General features: G+C 49.5%; 6 protein-coding genes across 6 annotated transcripts; 3 read left to right on the forward strand and 3 right to left on the reverse strand.

Moving 5' to 3' along the window:
• Positions 1-1,178: 1,178 nt before the first annotated feature.
• On the reverse strand, positions 1,179-3,734 carry FSUBG_433 (OPT family small oligopeptide transporter; the record flags this gene model as incomplete). Its single annotated transcript, XM_036682307.1, has 1 exon — positions 1,179-3,734. One exon carries the CDS (start codon positions 3,732-3,734, stop codon positions 1,179-1,181), a length of 2,556 nt encoding a protein of 851 aa, XP_036543956.1.
• A 1,105-nt stretch (positions 3,735-4,839) lies between these two features.
• Positions 4,840-5,496, reverse strand: FSUBG_434 (kinase; the record flags this gene model as incomplete). The annotated part of the gene is made up of 3 exons (XM_036682318.1): positions 4,840-4,969; positions 5,021-5,262; positions 5,317-5,496. The coding sequence occupies 3 exons, from the start codon at positions 5,494-5,496 to the stop codon at positions 4,840-4,842; spliced, it is 552 nt and encodes a 183-aa protein (XP_036543957.1).
• Positions 5,497-6,096: 600 nt separating this feature from the next.
• Positions 6,097-7,997, reverse strand: FSUBG_435 (ferric reductase (metalloreductase); the record flags this gene model as incomplete). The annotated part of the gene is made up of 2 exons (XM_036682329.1): positions 6,097-7,807; positions 7,855-7,997. 2 exons carry the CDS (start codon positions 7,995-7,997, stop codon positions 6,097-6,099), a joined length of 1,854 nt encoding a protein of 617 aa, XP_036543958.1.
• A 1,418-nt stretch (positions 7,998-9,415) lies between these two features.
• FSUBG_436 (gpi anchored protein) lies at positions 9,416-10,169 on the forward strand (the record flags this gene model as incomplete). The annotated part of the gene is made up of 2 exons (XM_036682340.1): positions 9,416-9,814; positions 9,870-10,169. 2 exons carry the CDS (start codon positions 9,416-9,418, stop codon positions 10,167-10,169), a joined length of 699 nt encoding a protein of 232 aa, XP_036543959.1.
• Positions 10,170-11,440: 1,271 nt separating this feature from the next.
• FSUBG_437 (bile acid transporter) lies at positions 11,441-15,379 on the forward strand (the record flags this gene model as incomplete). Its single annotated transcript, XM_036682351.1, has 1 exon — positions 11,441-15,379. One exon carries the CDS (start codon positions 11,441-11,443, stop codon positions 15,377-15,379), a length of 3,939 nt encoding a protein of 1,312 aa, XP_036543960.1.
• Positions 15,380-18,181: 2,802 nt separating this feature from the next.
• Positions 18,182-19,365, forward strand: FSUBG_438 (succinate fumarate mitochondrial transporter; the record flags this gene model as incomplete). The annotated part of the gene is made up of 4 exons (XM_036682362.1): positions 18,182-18,242; positions 18,326-18,373; positions 18,452-19,160; positions 19,212-19,365. 4 exons carry the CDS (start codon positions 18,182-18,184, stop codon positions 19,363-19,365), a joined length of 972 nt encoding a protein of 323 aa, XP_036543961.1.
• Between the last annotated feature and the right edge of the window lie 407 nt (positions 19,366-19,772).

Here is a 19,772-nt window from a genome sequence, read left to right on the forward strand (position 1 = left end):
GCAGATTGAATTGTAATCATCTCATGTAGCAGCATCTCGATCAAGAATTAATGCCTGCCTGCCTGCATCTGTTGAAGAAAAGAAGAAAGAAAAGGCTGAGCAAAGGCCTCAAACTTGACCCCATCTCCAAGACCTAGACTAAAGCGGAATGGCGCCATCCAGCCCTGTAAGGCAGACCTTGACCCTGATGATTTTCTACTGTAGCTCGCTTGCTCGCTTCTGTGGCACTGCCTCTCTCTCTCTCTCTCCTCAGAGTGAGAGAGAGCAGAGTAGGCGCAGCAGCTTTCATGTTTGGATTGATATACCTCATTTCCCTACGGACCCTTCCATTCCATCATCGCTTTTCTCTTCCTTGTTGACCTTAACTCCGCAATTTTTTTTTGGTTGCCTCTTCCTTCGAGTTCAGCTTACTCACCATCTTTCCATGAGCGTTTCTTAATTCCGACGGCCAATTCTGTTCCATTTCGAGTATCCATAGCGATTTGACACGCAGACTCCCTTCCGTGTCAACTCCAAGCGCCGAACCGAGCTCCCGGGTACGCAGCTGTCACTTGTATCTTCAACACCAAACGGGCGGCCACATCCGAACGATGATACGTTTATCACGATAAAGTTTATTTAAAATGAATTCTTCTGGCGCCCTGTTTCAGTCTCATCGCAACTCTTGACTGTGTATCAGATGATTGGTGCTTTGTAACCCGTCTCGGTCATCATTCTGGTCTTACCGAAATACCTAGTACTACACAGAACCAACAACCAACAAAGTGGCGACATTATCAGGTTGCCGATCGACGGCGCGTTTGTGGCCGCATATAATGTTTCATTATCCGCGCGCGGTTAACAGGCTCATATCGATGGCGAATTCAGTTGCTAATTATGTCAAAGGCAAAGTCTAATTATTAACCCAGGCGAGGTGTGTCGGTGCCAGTGTCAGCTGTCAGGAACACTCGTGTTGCTATTCTTGGCCCTCGCCTCCGGGTGAGATCACTCCAAGTCTGTGCTATTCAAGCCTAATATTAGGTTGTTATCAAATTCTCATGGATAATGTCTTCTTAACAGGTTAAAACACATTGACTATGCTAGATATCTTAACAGTTAGAGTAGGCAGGTAATGAAAACACTTCCGCTACTTGGTCGATACGCAAGCATTTCTCAGAACCGAACCAACCAACGGTGACTTACACCTTCCACTCGAATCCGATATCAAAGTAACCCTTCTCAGGCACCTTCAGCATCGAACACCTAACAGCTTTTCCACCAGCCACAAAGCCCCCTTGATCAACACCCTCCGTCTGAATCCTGTTACCCCACCAATCCAGCACATTCCCCGAAGACTGCACCGCAAAGTACATTACCGCGCCAGAAATACCAATAGCCGCGCTCACAGAACTCGTCAGCACGTACGCGTACTTCTCCCACCACGCCGCGTACCGTCTCTTGATCACCCTGTTGAACACAAACGCCAGAACTACCGAGCCCTGCATGTAGCTCCAGTTGAACGGAGCCCACGCCATCGGTCCGCTGAATAGGATTGGCGCGTTGACGTTGCGCCAGAAGGCGTTGGGCCACCGCTTGGACATGAAGTAGACGGCGATGGGGACTATGACACCGATGGGGATTGTGTATGTGACGGCTCGGTAGGGACCTTGCGTACCGAACAGTCGGCGTGGTCCGACGACGCCCCATATCACCGTGGACAAGAAGAATGTGTGCGTACGGGGACACGTGAAGCGGTTTTTCTGATGCGCTTGACAAACATCCTCCACGTTACGGAGTAACCAGTGATTCACGCCCAACCCAACAAAACTTGCCAAAAGCGTCGCATAAACCTGTGCAGCGAACGCCCACCTTGGTGGAATCTTGGTATAGTGCGCCAGCTTGAGATCACCAGCAAAGTTGAGCGACTGGTGTGTCGACATAAAACTGAACATCTGGAAAATCATGTTCGGAATTGGTTGTCCCTCAAACACATAGCCAGCGATAAGCTGGGAAAGAATACGTGTTGAAATCTCCAGGTTCGTAACAGCCAAGAGCATCCCAATCGGGATCTGCAACACGACGGTGAAGAGGACAGCTAGAACGATGCCCCATATTGGCATGCCAGTTGGCCACAGACTCACCGAGATACAGGCGATGATGAAAGATGCAACGAGAATGGCAATGTACCACCAGTGAGGACACTCTGGATACGCAGACATAAGACGGTTGTGCACATCATTGAACTCCTCGTCTCGCGACTTCCGTGCCCAACAAGCCCGTATCCTAGACATGATATCCTTGCGGTGCCAGAGGTACATGTGCACGGGTGTAGCAGCGTATATCATAAAGGCAGCCGCATACTTGATCACCTGAGTGGAAGTCATGAGGGGGACACTGTACTCGTGGTACGCGGTCTGATTAAGCGTAAGGTCGGGCAGCAATACGCGCGAGATGTTGTACCGCGAGCCATGGTTGTCGTAAATGTAGTTGTTGTTAATAGGGAGGTAGCCCGTGTTCCAGACATTGTTGAAGTACACCAGCGGCGCGACTATGAAATCCCAAATTGCCATGCCGCTTGCAACGTTCATGAGCGTGAAGAAGGGTGTTGCTATAGGGTCACCGAGATAGGTGGCGACATTCCAGTCTAATGTTGGTAAGGGGTTGAGGCCCAAACCGCAGGTTGATCCGGCTATGAGGGCGAGTGTGACGTTGCCTGGTGATATCCATGTCGGCCAGTTGAACAAGTAAAGAGCTTTGAACAAGTAATTGGGAATCCAGAAATAAAAGAACATGGAAGTAAAGCAGATCAAGAAAAACTTGTATCGCGACATCTTCCATCCGTGCACTGTATCTTGTGAATGTCCATTGTCCTTGTTCAATGCCTTGGCGAGCCCAATATTAACCAAAGTCTTTGGCCAGATCATCGAAGGCGGGTATACCAGAAACCTCCGAACCAGACCTGCACATCCATATCCCATGAACTGAGTCGATAGGAGCGTGAGGATTTGCCAAAGAATACTATTCGAGAGGTTCTTCTCCCCGTAAAACACATCGAGTTTTAGGACTTGGATGATGCTCACGACGTAGGCTCCAATGGCAGAACCGCCAAAGGTAACATTCGCCATCATTGCGATCAGAATCTGTTCCTTTTGGTTGAATGGTCCAGGATTGAGTGTGAACTCCCGACAACACACCCGGAATTTGCTCGTGGACAGCCATTTCGCCAACAGCTTCCCTACGGGCAACGCTAGTATCTGTACAATAAATGTCGAAAGTCCAATCGGAGGCATTCGAAGTGAAAAGAACTGTTCGACTCCAGTGCCAATAACTGAAAATATCGTTCCCAAAAAGAATACTCTGAATGTGCCGACTGGCAAGGTTTGGTCATCCGTATCATCCACATAAGCTCGGACTTCAGGATAGATGGAGCTATTTAGCATCAACTCCTTCTGAGCCGCCTCGAATTCTCTAGAGATGCTCTGGCCCAGCTCAGCATCCTGTTGCTCGTCATTTTCGTTCTCGAGATATTCGCGCGCCCGCTTGAGAAGTTCGTCAGGGAAATTCTGATCATGTTCGTGCTCCTCCAGAAGTCTTCTTAAGGTGTCTTTGAGAGGTTCTCTTGGTTCTTGTTGCTCGTTTTTCTCTCGGCTGCTGCTGTCGCTTTGCCTCGGCTCGTCATTTGTTCGTGATGTGATATTCACAAGAGAAGTATCGCTAACTGTAGTGATTGTCCTTGGCTGTTCTAGGGAAGCCATTACTCGTATAGTGTAGAACCACGTCCGTACAAGCCAGTCGAGGAAGAAGGATCTTTGAATCCAGATCTTGTTGAACCAACTACAGTAGGCTGATGGGTAATAAGGTTCCGAGTAACCTCGAAAACATCGGCCGGTAAGAACATTAGCCTTGGGGACAGTCCGGAAGCAATCTCAATGCAGTCGGTATCTATAGACTTAGTAACTCTGTGAAGCAGGAACCGTAAGCATCGGTTCCAAGAGACTAATCCCTTGAACCACCTTGAGATAACTTCGGAGGGCTTGCTGAGTAGCTATCAATGTAGCCAAAGGTTCAAAGTATCCTGAGAACAGAGTAAAGGATGGAATTTGGATGCGGTGTTGATATTGAAAACAGTTGGTATTTCGGGTTCGATAGTAAAAACTATAAAAACTTTGAGGCTCAAAGTCAATAACCCAACAAGCGGTCATCAAGATGTTCTGTATCCCATTATCCTTCTGTAACCGATTTTTCGTGGAGATATGGGCGTTCATCCACGCTTCTGGGAGAACTTAAACCTCATATGCGCCGCAGCCTTCCGCAGCTTCAACAACAGAGGTCGCAGCCCCTCGCGGCTGACCTCACCAATTGCTCAGAATCGACGACGGGACTCAATCGCTGTTATTCGACGACTGTCGAAAGCAATGTGACCAAATACATCTCTCACAACTTCAGCGCTATTGGCCATACAATAATAATGGTAGAACCCACGCGCGCCTGATGCCAATGCTCGTGTCGACACCATCAGGTATTTCGATATGATCTGGCGTGCAAACACCATCGCAAATTCCTTGGTATCGCGCAGAAAGGCCCAGAAGAATCAGTCGTAGGATAGGTGGTCCAGATGTCCAAGGCATGACGGCATAGACAAGTCGTTACCGGGCCGATCAATGCCACAACCAATCCCGGTGGTAGTTCGGTCCCATAATGTCGTCGATAATCCTCTCACCATAAAGAATCTCGGTCGTAGTAAACAAGTCGGCAAGTCTATCGTGTCAATGTCCCAAACACCAAGCGCCTACGAATGCATGAATGTAGCGTTCCTCATCTGCCATCAAAATTTGAAATCGTAATACAATAGCGCATCATTCAGAGAATCCCCATCTGTCGCCAGGGATCATTTTCTCTTCCCCTCCGTCGCTGTCTTCTTCGCGCGGCACGTCTGGCCTCGCCAGTACAATCCACACATCCCCAGACAGCAAAGATTGATCTCCAGCCACTACATCACGCGTATCAGTAACGTGCCCTTTACAAGAGGGGGGAAACTTACACCACGGCGATCAAAGCCCACAAAGCAGCCATGAGCCACTGCTCTTGACGCTTCTGCTCGGCGTTCTTGTCGTCGGTGATGTTGATGTTTGATACCCACATCATGATGATTCCGCCAACGCAAAGAGCTAGAGAGAACAAGTCGTGCAGAACTCTTCTAGAGGTAGCTAATCTGGGGACAGTGAATGAAGCATCTGTGACTGCTAGAACCTCCCAGCTGTCGTTGAGCATTGCAATTGCACACTAGAGCACGTCAGTTTTGCGTAACCGTAGACGTTGAGAAGAGGGGTTACTCACACCGACAGCACCAGCGATAATGACCTGACTCTTGGAGGGCCATTCTTTGCAAACAAATGCGAGCATTAGAATCGAAGCGAGGCTGGTAATCCAAGCAATCAATCTCACACCGGCGTGCACCATCGCATAAGGCCTCGACAGCCTCTCCAGGCGATTACGCCGCCGCGGCCTTGAGGGCATGGCGCGCTGAGGCAAAGAAAAAACAAGTCTCAGCGATGAAGCATTTAAAGAAAAGGAAAAGAGAGTCACAGCGTTGTTGATGCTGGAGAGGAAATAAAGTGATGAAGAGAAAGTGGAGGAATGGAGAATCGGGGGTTCAAGGGTCAAGACGGGAGGGACCAATTGGAGAGGTTGGGGCTAGCCTAGTTGAGGGTAGTAGTGCTAGTGGAAGGGAGCTATCGACGTGCCGGGGGCTTTAGAGCTTTAGAGGGTGGATTTGGATAACTCGGTTTTGCATTCCACGATGGTCTAGAATTGGAATGAGTATCACGATATCTAGAGTGAAAAAAGAAGGTGAGTGTTGTTTCATCATACGTCAATGCATGCAGTACGTACCTCCGTACAGTATTTGTTAACCGACAGTGGAGGCTTCTGTTTGACTCCCCTGGCATGTCATGGCCTACCTACCTACCTTAGATACCTAGACCTGGGCTTGTTGCCGTAGCACACCACCCACCACATTCTAACAGCCACCGACTAACCCCTGTCCTGTTCAACCACTTCACTTCACTGCATTTGCTAACATCAATCATAGCATCATCATTATCTATCGACCCTTAATTAAAATGAGTACTCCTCAACATGCAGATATATTCCCTGCGCTCCCGTTCCCTTATGCACAGCTCGCTCATCGCTCAAACGACTCACGCAATTCCTCGTCCGTGCCACGATCTCGCGCCCGCCGCAAACAACGACCCCTGTTTCTCCCCAAGCCTGCTCCACCGGCTCGCGAATCATGGTCTCGATGTCTGGTCGGCACGTGTATTCGCGGATGAGCTCTGGAACAGTGGCGGTTATCTTCCCGCGGCAGGGAGAGTCGCTTGGACAGCCTTTCTCGTCTGGACCGTTTGCGCTGCAGCAGCACCCTGTTGTTGGTCCCTTGGCGGGTTGGATGTCGTCTGAGTCGCTTGTGTTTGAGGTCTCTGATCGACTGAAGACCGGGCCTGTTTGACTGGAGCTTGTTATGGCGATATGGATGCTTACCCCGACGCCTTTGGCTCGTACCATTCTTCCAGCCTCTTCCGCCCTTTCGACGTAATATTGTATTTCTTGAGATGTCCTCGCAACGAGGATAATTTCGACTCTTCGTGTGCAATTCGACTTTTGCGCTGCCGCAATGCTTTCGAGGATGGGAACAACAAAACTGGCCCCAGTTGACGCTCCAATAAGTACCAGCGTTTCGTAAATATCCCACTTCGGGGGAACGCCATATGGCCCTGATACGAAGCCTGTAAGTTCGGATCCCGAATTCTTTGTCGCATATTCGTATAGTCGTTTGGAGAATCCGTTATGGGCGCGCACGACAAGCTGTATACTGTTGCAGCAGCATGCGCCTTCGAGTTTGTGCGCACATGCGATTGTGTACGGGTGCGCTTCGAAGGGTCCGAGACGTGGGACCCAGAGATAAATATGCTGTCCTGCCTTCCACTTGAAGTGTACATCCTTGATGGTAACGACGGTGGTGGCTTGTCCAACAGCGCGCGTAACGACTCGATGCCCAAGATGCTTCATGCCTTGACATTCTGTCCCTTGTGATCGAAGACGTACATTTTGCCAGAGGAGAAGCACCCATCTCATGGCGCGGTCGAAAACGAGGAACGAAATACTCATCCACAGAAGCCATCGGGCATTCGAGGGAATATGCACGTAAAGCAACCATAGCATAATAATGCTTGTAAGCACATGCTGAGCCACCCAAACCTCATACGAAAGCCTTCGAATGGGAACTATTCCAGTGACGACGTTCCAGAGCAGAATTGCCCAGGCCGCGAGTCCATACTTGACCAGCGGCATAATCTCAAGCGCGGTGTCCAGGAACTCGGCGCGCACCCACATAGTCCAGAAGTGAAAGCCATGGACCGTCGCAGTAACAAACATGGTACGCGCAACCCATCGATGCAGCCAGTTAAGTCTCTCATGACTGCTCCCAATCAAGAATCCAATGACGTTGACTTTGGTCGCCAAAAGGTAGAGTAGCGGGAACTGGGTTAGAGTGACCCATGCGTTGCGATATCCGATGCGCTCCCAGTAGTATACATCGTTTTTTGAAACCTGCCAGCTCATCAAATAGACAATAACGACCCAGTAACATATCAAGACGATGATTCGGCCGAGTGGAAGCGGTGTTGCCCATCGAAGGCCATTGATGGGGATGTAGTATTGTGGATGACCCATTTCGCGGACAGCAGCGGTTGCTGTCGCCCATGCTTGGCTGAAAGCTCCTCGTGGACGAGTTGGATGGTCTATCGATGGATCGCGACATGCTTTTAATCTGGTCAGGTGTCAGCGTGTTTAACGAGAGGTGGTCAAGCGACGTACCTTTGCTGAGCGTCGAGATAGTTGATGCCACGAATGGCAGCGAGTGCGCCGACGACACCAGCGATGGTATACCAGTATCCACGAGCAAAGGCATAGTTGACTTCCATCCGCAAGCTAGGGTCATGCATGTGGTCCATATCCATGATGGGCTATGATGCGCCAATGGCGCGGGTTAGATGTGATCTGAGTTGAAGGGACGATTCAGACGGCCAGCGTCGTGACAGAGCCAATGTGTCTATGGCTCATGAACAGTCCTGTTATGATGGTATGGTCTTGCGCTTCAGTTACTCATGTTACCTGCAAACAAGCCAAGTTTTGTTTGAGTGCAAGTGTCCAGTTTCCCTCTGACTATGTGACTTGTCGACACTCGGGTGAGAACGAATGAGCAAGTTGATATGATATGATGAAACCGCTTCTTGGCTTACGGCGACTGTATCAAACAAGATGTCAAGGTCACAGGTTGCCGGGTAGGGAGAGCCCGAGTGCTGATGTTGGATATGGTAGGTAGGTAGGTAGTGGAAGAAGAGTTGACCCCGCGGAGTGTGATTGACAGGCGAGACGAGACGAGATGCCCGTCAGATCGCTTGTATCTGCAACTAACCTCTTTAGATTGGGCAATCAAGCGATGCGAGCTTGATACTTTGAGGCTACACCCGGCAGTAGAAACGTCCAACAACCGTCAAATTGCGCATAAAATTACCAAAACTCAATCTCTCAATAACCATCTCTTTCAAATCTCCCCCAAAACTGTATCCGTTCTATCCGTTCATGCCGAACACCCGATACTTATCACCATTCATCAAACCTTCTCACTATGAATCAACTCTCATGGTCTGACAAAAAACTCGCTCACTAACAAGAACAAGACAAGAAAACTTGCTCAAATAACCTCAGGTCCGTGCACGCTCTCGTTCTGATTGGCTCCTCCGCATGTCAAGGACCCCTGTTTTTTTCCCTGCGAGGTCTAGACTCTTGGGGTAGGTAGAGCGAAAACGTGCTCACCACTAACACGGCATTTGGCGATGGAGGCTTACACTGCTAGACTCTGCGGTGGAAAGTCTCTGCGCCCTTGAAGAATAGGCGATTTTTGAGGCTTTGGGTGTTTTGGATGCATGTTTGATGTGGAATTGGCGTGAATTGCTTCAGGCTAGTGAGGATGGCTTGCATTGATGGGCTGGCTCATCATGGGAGCACAGAGCCTCAATGACGTAGCTTTCATGATGGGGAGTTTGCAAATGCTGTGTATTCATGCGGTGCTACTGGAAATATGTGTAACTTGAGTTCATATAATATCTGACTACGTGAATTAAAATGCCATCACGTTAAAGTATTTGAGTTGGATGATCCCAATGGAAGGTCATTTCTCATAACGGCCTGATATCTGACGCCGTAACATACATACCTACCTTGTTAGCGAAACACAGCTCACACTAGCTCAGCCTCTCCCTAATCCCCTTGCCGATATCCGCAACTCCTACAAAAGCAGCTCAGCCGCCCACCTCAGCCAGCTCTCACAAACCACACACACAACACTCCCCCATAACACCAAACACAGCACAAAATGCGCTCCTCTACTCTCCTCTCAACCGCTCTCCTCTGCGGCGTCTCCTCCGCCCACTTCTTAGTCAAGTATCCCGAGTCCATCGGTTTCAAAGACGACAACGAGGGCGAGTCTCCCTGCGGCGGCTTCACGCCCGACCTCTCCAAGGACAAGCTCGTTGACTTCCACGTCGGCGGCGAGGCTATCGCTCTGCAGTCGACGCATCAGCAGGGCAATTGGCTCTTCCGCGTGACTCTCAACGAGAAGGCTGATGGCGATTGGGAGCAGGTCTTTCCTATTGTCCAGCAGAGCGGTCTTGGTAACTTTTGCGAGCCGCAGATCACTGTTCCTGAGAAATATGCTGGCAAGAAGGGTTGGGTGAACGTTGTATCCTCTGCTGTCGATGGTCTTCTCTACCAGGTAAGTCCTTGATTCCAATCTCAACACAATGAAGTTCGAATGCTAATACAGTCAGTGCATCGCTGCCAACTTCGTCAAGGGCAAGGCCGATCCTCCCAGCGAGTGCAAGAACGCAACCTCGGTCAAGGCCTCATTCGTCGACGACTCCAAACTCTCCGCGCTGGTCGGCAACGACTCCAAGGCCGACTCCTCATCGACCGGCACCGCTTCAGGCACCGCTACAAGCACCGGCTCAGCTGCATCCTCAACATCGAGCGACAACGCTGTCGCGGCGCTGCAGGCTTGGTCAGCAAACGGCGTGGGCATGATAACTCTAATGACCATTGCGATTGCAGGCGGAGCTCTCCTTGTTTAAGAAAAGACTGAACGACATTGGTTGAGAGCGTTGTATTTTTATTCTTATTTAATCACACAAGCAGACAGACATGACGAAACAATTCAATTTCACTGTGCCGTGCCGCTGAGTTGCAGATCATCAACAACATCGTTGAGTCGAGGTTGAATCCTACGTTACCCTCCCCCATGCCAATGATCAGCGAATATCTGTCTGTACCAAGCCGTATCCGGAGAAATACTCCACGCTCAACAACGAACAAACATGTTTCTCCACTAGCTTCTCATTGGACATTCAAGGGCCTCTGATCTGATGTCGTCCGCGACTGGGACGGAAAATCCATATTCACCGCCAGCGTCTCTTCTCTCACTCTCTCACTCACTCACTTTTGCCCTGCCATTGATTGATACACCAATGCAATGCCGTTGTAACATCTGATTCATATGAATTGTTTCATCTCTATGCAGCGAGCCAATGGCTTATAATTCGTCGTTTTATGTGTTGTGCTCTCTTCTCCCATCAGTAACGCCCTGCGAATAAACTTTTCCCCATGTGTGAATCGCCCTGCTCTCGGACATAACATAACAAACGCCCATTTGTATGTTTTTCACGTTTCTATTTCGTACAGACAGCTTTTGCTTTATTATGTCTCGAATCTCCCAAGCCATTGTATACCTACCAAGCTATTCTAGCACCCATTGACATCTTGGCACCATATATTACTACGCTTTCAGTTTCCGCTTATTACGTTACATTCTGACTCTCGCCGTTTATCTCCAAAGCTTGATGAGCTAAGAACCTTATCCAGTTGATACATTTTGGAACTCTGGCTGTTTGCCAGTATGGCAGCTGTAGACCTCTACCACGCCAGCTTCTCGAAGCAACTCTTCAACTACATACCCACAGATCAACCACTGTATTCAACATGGGGTACATCATGGCCGAAGCGAGAAGTGGGCGTTATGCTCAGTCTTGATATAGCTTCATGTTCGATACTCTTGCTATACCTTTGTCGAACACCGTTGTCACGGTTTACTCCCCGCTGGTTGCAGCCGTTTGCGCAAGAACCACCACCGTTTCATCCCAAGAAGAGGAAATGGACTTTCTGGACCCTGTGCCTTTTGCTCATCGCCTTGCTTGGGCTGGGCCTGGCTATAAGCTCTGCTATTTTTCATTCTCATCACAAGGCTTCGTTTATGGAGCTTGTGCCTTGGACTGTTGTGGCGTTGATTACGGTTCTGGATAGACCTGTCCAAGCCCCCAAGTTGTTGATGCTACAGTATTTTCTCATGATGGCAACGACTCTAACCCTCAGAGCGATCTATTACCTCAGCTTCAAGGCCAACTCAATCAATCCCTTTGACATTGGACATCTCACCCTCGAGATCTTGGCACTTCTGGTCATCATGAACATGCCTCTACGAAATCCATTCTGGGGCTCCTCAAATATCGGAAACGCCAAGGCCGCTCCATCGAACCACGTCCGAAGTCCAGAAGATAACCTCACCCTCTTCCAATTCTGGACCATGAGATGGGTGGACCCCCTATCAAAGATTGCCCAGGAACGAGAAATCGCCATCCAAGACGTCTGGCAGCTCCCCTATGAGTTTCAGCACTGGAGACTGCACCAGGTATTCCGAACGCTCAAGGGCAAGCTTCTTCCTTGTCTCATCGAAGCAAACGGTCTGGATCTTCTCATCGGCACATTCGCAGCTATCCTGGAACGGGTCGCTGAAGTTTCCAATCTTCGTCTCACAAGCAAGCTCTATCAATCTCTCGACAAGAACGACCCTGCAGAAGCTGGGCTCTGGTGTGTCGTTATTCTCAGCATCGACACTGTTCGTCAAATCGCAAGGACATCTTCAGGATGGTACTCCCGCAAGGCCTACGAACGAAGTCGCGGTGAGACTTTCATCGGTCTCTTCAGCAAACTCCTCACAAGAGCCGTCCCAGGATCCGAAATGACAGAAAAAGACCCTTCAGCAGATACTCAACAGAGCAGTCCTTCTTCAAACCGCTTTCGCAGGTTCTTCAACAAATGCTGCGGTCGCAACAAGTCCAGATCAGCAGAGAAACCAGCACCAGACCATCAAGCCTCAAACGCAAAGGTAGTCAACCTAATCCGTGGCGATACCTATGAGATATCCCAGCGATTCTGGGAGTTTCCGCGCGTCGTTGCAACGCCCATCAAAGTCATCGTCACAATCTACTATCTGATCGACATAATGGGCTGGCCATCTTGCGTCGGCTTCGGATTCATGGTCATCTTCCTCATCTGCAATTCCCTCCTTGTTCGTCAGGTCATCAAACTTGAACGTCAACGAACAGGACATTCCGATCGGAGGGCTCAGGCTGTTGCGCATTTTGTAGAGGCTAGTCGCCCGCTTAAGCTCAATGGCTGGACATCCTCATGGAGAGATCGCATTTTGAGATTTAGAGATGTCGAGATGAGGAAGCGGTTTCATATTTCTATGGTCAATGCTACCATCTCCACGATCAATGTCTTTGGCGGTGCGGTTTATCCGTTTGCGAGTATCTGTTTGTACACACTCATCCTTGGACGCGGTCTCCCCAACGACGTTATCTGGCCTTCACTACAGCTCTTTGCACAGCTTGAAGCTAGTACCCGCGAAGCTTTCGATCTTATCTCTGCAGTGTGGAAGTGCACTATCCCCGTCGAGCGCGTCAACAAATACATGTCCGAACCCGACCGAGACGAGGACGCCTTCAGCGGCTGTGAAGCGCGCGATATCGAGTTCCACAAAGCAAGTTTCGCACGCCCCTCAACAGACCATCTCGTTCTTCGCGACTTAACCCTCAAGTTCTCAGCGGGTCTGACTGTGGTGCGCGGCAAAGTTGGCTCAGGCAAATCTAGTCTATTGCTTGCGATCCTCAACGAGCTGGAGCACAAGAGCGGTCACTTCTCAAGAGCTGATGAACCCATCTCGTATGCGCAGCAGCTCCCGTGGTTGCAGAATAAGAGCATCAGAGATAACATTACGTTCCATGAATCGTTCGATAGCGCAAGATATCGGGAAGTTATTAGTGCTTGTGCGCTGATTCCTGATTTCGCAACCTTTCCTATGGGTGATCAAACCAAGCTTGAGGAGGGCGGTATCGGCCTTTCTGGCGGTCAAAAGGCGCGTGTGGCTCTGGCGAGGGCAGTCTACAGTAGTTGTCGAATTGTTCTTCTGGACGACCCTCTTGCAGCTTTGGATCATGATACGGCGAGTTATATTGTTCAGCGCTTCCTTTGCGGACCCCTGGCTAAGACCCGAACAATTGTCCTCGTCACTCATCGCGATGATCTCGTTCTTCGACACGCCGACCAAGTTATCGATATAAACGATGGCTACGCCCATGTTCTCACTCCAACGGAACTCAAAGAAGAGCTCGACCATCCTCATCTCTTCAACTCCGGCCCTGCTGAAGTTCAACCTCACGAAATGCCTAATGAGCATGTATCGGAAGAACATCCAAGCGACAAGGGTCTTCCTGAAGAAGTTACTGAGACAGGAGCTATCCCTATTGGCATCTATCTTAGATACATGGGTGCAGGAGGATGGCACCTATGGGTATTTCTATCTTTGTTCTATGCATTATCGCGATACTGCGATATTGCGCGAGCACGACTTCTTGAAGCATGGGGCCATGAATCTGCAAACTTAGAGACTCTCATCGAAAGCGAATATTGGGGTTTGCCTAACCCCAACCAAAATCCTCGTCCATGGCTATACGTTCTCGCGGGTCTATCGATCGCCCAGATTCTCTCATACGCCTCGGCCCAAGTTCTCCTCGCTTCGATCAGCATCCGCGCAGCTCAACGGCTCTTCAGAATCGCCATCGACAGAGTTAGTAAGGCCTCATTCCGGTACCACGATACCACACCGACAGGCCAACTCAAAAACCGTCTCATCTCCGACATGGGCATGGTCGATGGTGGAATTCTCGCACCCCTCGAACAATTCGTCTTCAACCTGGTCGCTCTCTCTCTGAGTCTCTTCGCTATCATGACACATCAGATCTTCCTTGTAGCGGTTATCTTTGTTGTCGCTGTTCTGTTCGCATACTTCTACCGTATATACGTCCCCGCTTCGCGCTGCCTACGCCGAATGGAGATGCGATATCTGACTCCTATCATCGCCAACATTGGAGTCATGCAAGATGGTCTTGTAACAATTCGTGCTCTCAAGGTCGAGAGCCGCTTTCAAAATAAGCACTTGGAAGCTGTTGACGACTTCCAAAAGCACGATCATTTCTTCTGGAGTATGACGTTCTGGCTCGACTTTAGACTCGGTATGTCTTCAGCCATCATGCGAACCATCCTCGTTCTCTCCATGGTATATATGGGCACACCAGCTAGTGCAGTCGGTTTTGTTCTGACGCAGACCAACATCGCCATGATTGCTGTTCAACAGCTATGCGAGAAGTTTGCGGCTCTCCAGCTCGATGCCGTGTCGCTCGAACGAGTTGATGCTCTGAACCGTATCCCTGAAGAACCCAGCGGTGATATCGAGCCTCCCCAAGACTGGCCCAGGCCATGCGATAGTGTACGCTTCCAGGATATGTCATTCAAGTACGCCGATGACCTCCCCTCCGTGCTGGACAACGTATCATTCGAGATCCCTGGTGGTTCAACGTGCGCAGTTCTCGGCCGAACAGGCTCAGGAAAGTCCACCATCGCAAACGCTCTCCTAGTTACACAAGCCCCTTACTCTGGCGCCGTCTCAATCGGAAGCATCGATCTCGCCCACATCAACCGTGCAGCCCTCCGCAATCGCGTAACGTTCATCCAACAAGATCCAATCCTCTTCCCGGGCACACTACACGACAACATCGACCCAGAAGCCAAGTTCTCCGACCAAGATTGCACAAACGCAATCCATCGGGTTCTCGGTACTGACTGGGGTCTCGAAACCCGCATCGACGCAGGCGGAAAGAACCTCAGTCAGGGACAGAGACAGCTCGTGGGTATATGTCGAGCTGTACTGCGACGAAGTGGCCTTGTCATCCTTGACGAAGCGACAGCGTCAATCGATCGTGGGACAGCAGCGATGGTGCAGAGGATCCTTAGGCAGGAACTCAGAGAGAGCACTGTCATCACGATTGCGCATCGGTTGGAGGCTGTAGAGGATGCGACGTGGTGCTTGAGATTGGACAGAGGAAGGGTGGTTGAGTGCGGGCCTGCGAATAATATAGGGGGAAGTGCTGGGGAGGCGGCGGATATCTAAGGAAAGGTTATGCCAGTTATTGCGGTTCAGGCGCTATATTTTAGATGAGAGGGTTGAAGATGAAATGAGATGTTGGATACTATCCAAACGTATATAAAATAGCATATCCTCAACTCCGAAGTGAAAAGAGTGGACAGGCCTGTGGCTTTATGTGAGTCTGTCAGCTTTATGTTAACTTGCTTGGCTTGACTGTAGACCTCTGTTACTGATCATGACAGATGGGGGTTTACAACTGATAGTCATGAAATGGCTCATTGCATATGAACTTTGCAAGCAAGCATCATAGTAGGCTGTCTGTTTGCAGCTCGTGTCACACGAAATGTCTGGTGCATAGACCTCATGGTGGAAGTTTGCTCTCACTTCACAGCCATGGCTTTATGATCAAGTTTTTATGTAACAAGTAAAGCAAAATTGTGTTGGCTCTCGTCTTACAAGCATATCAACAGACAAGATCACATTATCAATCGCATGACAGCCAACTGCGAGCCACAGCAATCTTGTCACGTTTCATCCCAAACATCCCCCATCGTCAGTCCCTGACGAAATTCAAGACTTTGGGGGTTTGCAATATCGGGATGTGGATACAGCATGATTTGCGGTAAGCGGACCAGTCAAATCAGTCTAATTAATGATCTTGGACCCTGGCGGTTGAAGTCACATCCGGGTATAATTTGTGACAAGGACTCTTCCGTTTTATACCGTGTTTTCAAGTCATCATCCGTGAGATGGATACAGACTTGAGGCTATTCACAACATATTAGGTGAGAGAGCATGAAATAGCTTTAGAATGCAATACAGAGACAGTGGTAGACCAGCGGAGACCTTCCTGGCCGGGTCGGCTACGACCTTTGACCGTCGCGGCTCCGCGAAGTGGACCCTCCAATTCCGACACTCTCAGGACTCTCTCGGAAGCGCCTCAGGTACACAGCCAATCAGACCTCACATCCGAGTCTCCGAAGCTCCGACCTCGAGCTCCGAGTCTGATGGAAACATGGAAGGCATATAACATCGGCATCTATCCGTGCCTAGCCTTGTCTCTAAACAATGAATCGAATCTTATCGGAACAGCACGGAAGAGTTAATACTCACAGCTTCCTATTTCCGCGGGGGGCACTTATATTCTTCATCGGCAATCGATATCCTCTCCTTTTACTTTTACATACAGGCACGGCAGTGCGAGAGTCTTTACCCGACGGTGAAGCACTTCCGGAAATTTATAAAAAACAGATCAGAGTATTTTCTTAATAAAAAGAATAAAAAGTGATATGAAAATAACTGGGAATCGTAGGCTGAGTCCACTTGCAGACCTCGGCAAAGCTCGGTCATGCGCTTCACCTTTTTTTCCTTGCTATTGTTTTATTTCTCCCCTTGACGAGCGGACGATGGCCGTTTGGAGAGGGTGTGAGTCTTGGTCAGAGGTGTGTGAATAGAATCAAAGAGCTGTGGGGGATGGTAATTGGTGGTAGCTACCGTTGAAGTGATGAAAGAGAACCAATGATTTACAGAGAGTCCCCTGCTTGGAGCTCGTGATCATAAATACGTAAATTCTCCCTGGGCTGGGGCTGTCATGATACATACCATACATACAGTAGATATGTACATACGGCTCTACCCTTTCTCCTCACGAATAAAGTTGATTCTCTAGGGGAACGGGGAGAAGACCCCGCAATATCACAAGCTCGGCTACCCGTCGGTAAAAGAGCATCGACGTCACTTACAGCCAAGCCAATCTCTCACCGAGCTCGCTCTCGCAAATTGAGTCATCTCAAGCTCGTGATCACCAAAATTATTTCCTTCAGGGCTTTTTTACTGTTGTAGCATGTGCGTGCCACTCACTCTTGGAAGAAACAGTCAGCCAGAGGCTCGTTGTTCTCGGCCGCATGGAATGATGCTCTGAACCCTGGTCCTCCATCTGCCCGGACCACTCGCTCACTGGTGGGGCATCGACTCTCGGTCTAAAGAAACCCAGAGCTGAGGGCCGACGTCAGAGTTTGTGGAATATTTTGTGAGACTGACAGTGAGAGTGAGAGTTTCTTGTGTTGGTTCTGGAAGGGGTTTAGGGGAGTTGCATGTGAGAGACGATGGGACGGCATCTGGGAGAGAGGGTGTGAAGGCATGAATCTACATGCCATGATGAGAATACGTTTTGGTGATTAACTATACAGCTTCGTGAACATGTATTTTTAACAGATCTTGTTATAAACAGGGCAATGAAATACCCAATAATACCATAATCACACAAATCACACCTTTGAATGCCGTGTCTTCAGCCAATTCATCCATCGCCAAGGCATCCTCCGAGGTCTTCCATTCTCACCCCCAATCCCGTTCCCGTCCATTCCCCAACTCCAACTTATTTTTCCCCGTAATCTAGTTCCTAGTTCACAATGTGGGGTTCTCCGGACTTCAATCATAACCTTTTGAGGTGTGTGAGTATTATTAGACCCTCTACTAGACTCGGTCCATCGCCGACATGGATCGTGGTCATGGCATATGCTACTCTACTCTACTCTGCTCTACTCTTTCGATTCTCTTTAAATTGTTTCCCTCCTCCTCCTCCGATTTCCGCTCCTGTTTCTCTTCTCTCCTCTTAGCCTTCTCTTTCACTTTTCCGTCCCTTGCTCTCTGTCTCTGTCTCGTCTGTTCCTATTGTCCTTCGAAGCTATTCTTAGACTAAAAAGTAAATAAAACCATCCACCGATCCGAACCTCGGCTCTACGAACTCGGCGCAAACCTCTCGGATCTTGAAATAGTTGTTGCTTGTCTCGGCGCAAGATTGACCGAGAGATCAATTCTGTCGCAATGGCTTCAAAGAATGGAAATGGAAAGAAACAGCCGCCCTCAGCGGCTGTCAACCTCATTGGTATGTCGCAGCCAAAGAAAATGATTTTTGGGGACCGACCAATTCTCCATGCGCAAATGTACAGAAGCTAACATGAGTCGCAGCTGGTGGTGGTGCTGGTATGATGGAAGCTCTCGCATGTCATCCCCTCGGTAAGCTCCAGTCGCAAACCCAAAAAAGAAATCTCACAGCCAAAGAAAAAGTGATTAACATGTGAAATAAAATAAAAGACACAATCAAAGTCCGCATGCAGCTCTCAAGGCGCGGGCGCCAACCAGGTTCCCCCAAGCGCGGCTTCATCAAGACCGGCGCCGCCATCGTCGCAAAGGAGACACCCCTCGGTCTCTACAAGGGTCTCGGCGCCGTCCTCACAGGCATCGTGCCAAAGATGGCCATCCGCTTCACATCCTTTGAGTGGTACAAGCAGATCCTCGCTGATCCAACAACCGGCGTCGTCTCTGGAAAGGCTACCTTCATCGCCGGTCTATCAGCCGGTGTCACAGAAGCCGTCGCAGTCGTCACGCCCATGGAGGTCATCAAGATTCGTCTCCAGGCGCAGCACCACTCCATGGCGGATCCTCTCGACGTCCCCAAGTATCGCAATGCTGCGCATGCGCTGTACACTGTTGTCAAGGAGGAGGGCTTCGGCGCGCTGTACCGCGGTGTGAGCTTGACGGCGTTGAGACAGGGTTCTAACCAGGCTGTCAACTTTACTGCGTACAGCTACTTCAAGGATTGGTTGAAGCAGTGGCAGCCTCAGTATGAGAACACAAACCTACCCAACTGGCAAACTACTCTTATCGGTCTTGTTTCTGGTGCTATGGGTCCTATGAGCAACGCTCCTATCGATACTATCAAGACTCGTCTGCAAAAGGCTACTGCTGAGCCTGGAGTCAGCGCCTGGACACGTATTACTCGAATTGCTGGAGACATGTTCAAGTGAGTCACACATTTCAGCGCGAGAAAGATTTAAATACTGACTCTTCACAGGCAAGAAGGAATTCACGCTTTCTACAAGGGTATCACCCCTCGAATCATGCGTGTCGCCCCTGGTCAAGCCGTCACCTTTACCGTCTACGAGTTCCTCAAGGATAAGCTAGAAAAGAGCAACATTTCCCTAGTCGGAGGCAAGTACGAGGAATAAAGCAGTGGCAACAAACCACGAAATCACCATCATCAACTGAAGCTCTTTGTTGGTGATCCCTTTTACCCAGAAGGACGAACCACGAGAACGCCATCAAACATATACCTTGGAAGCCGCTTTAGATCGTCTCAGTTTCTAATCAGTTCACAGTGCAAGTTGCTGTGAAGGAGGCTGAAGAGTCGATCTAAGATGGCAAGATGAGAGGATAGGACAGAAAGAAAAAGAAGGATGAATAGCATAGAGAGGGAATAAGTATACCATGCATTGGAGTGAAGGGCGGCTTGGGTTCTTATTGCGTGCATGCATCTTGGATAAATACCAGCATTTGTAGCTTGGGCAATTGACTTTTTTTGTGTATCAATCTCAACGTTTATCTAACCCCCGTTTCAAACTGTAGCCGCTGAAAA

This window comes from Fusarium subglutinans (genome assembly GCF_013396075.1).
Source record: "Fusarium subglutinans strain NRRL 66333 chromosome Unknown NRRL66333_c0000002, whole genome shotgun sequence".
Lineage (NCBI taxonomy): Eukaryota > Fungi > Ascomycota > Sordariomycetes > Hypocreales > Nectriaceae > Fusarium > Fusarium subglutinans.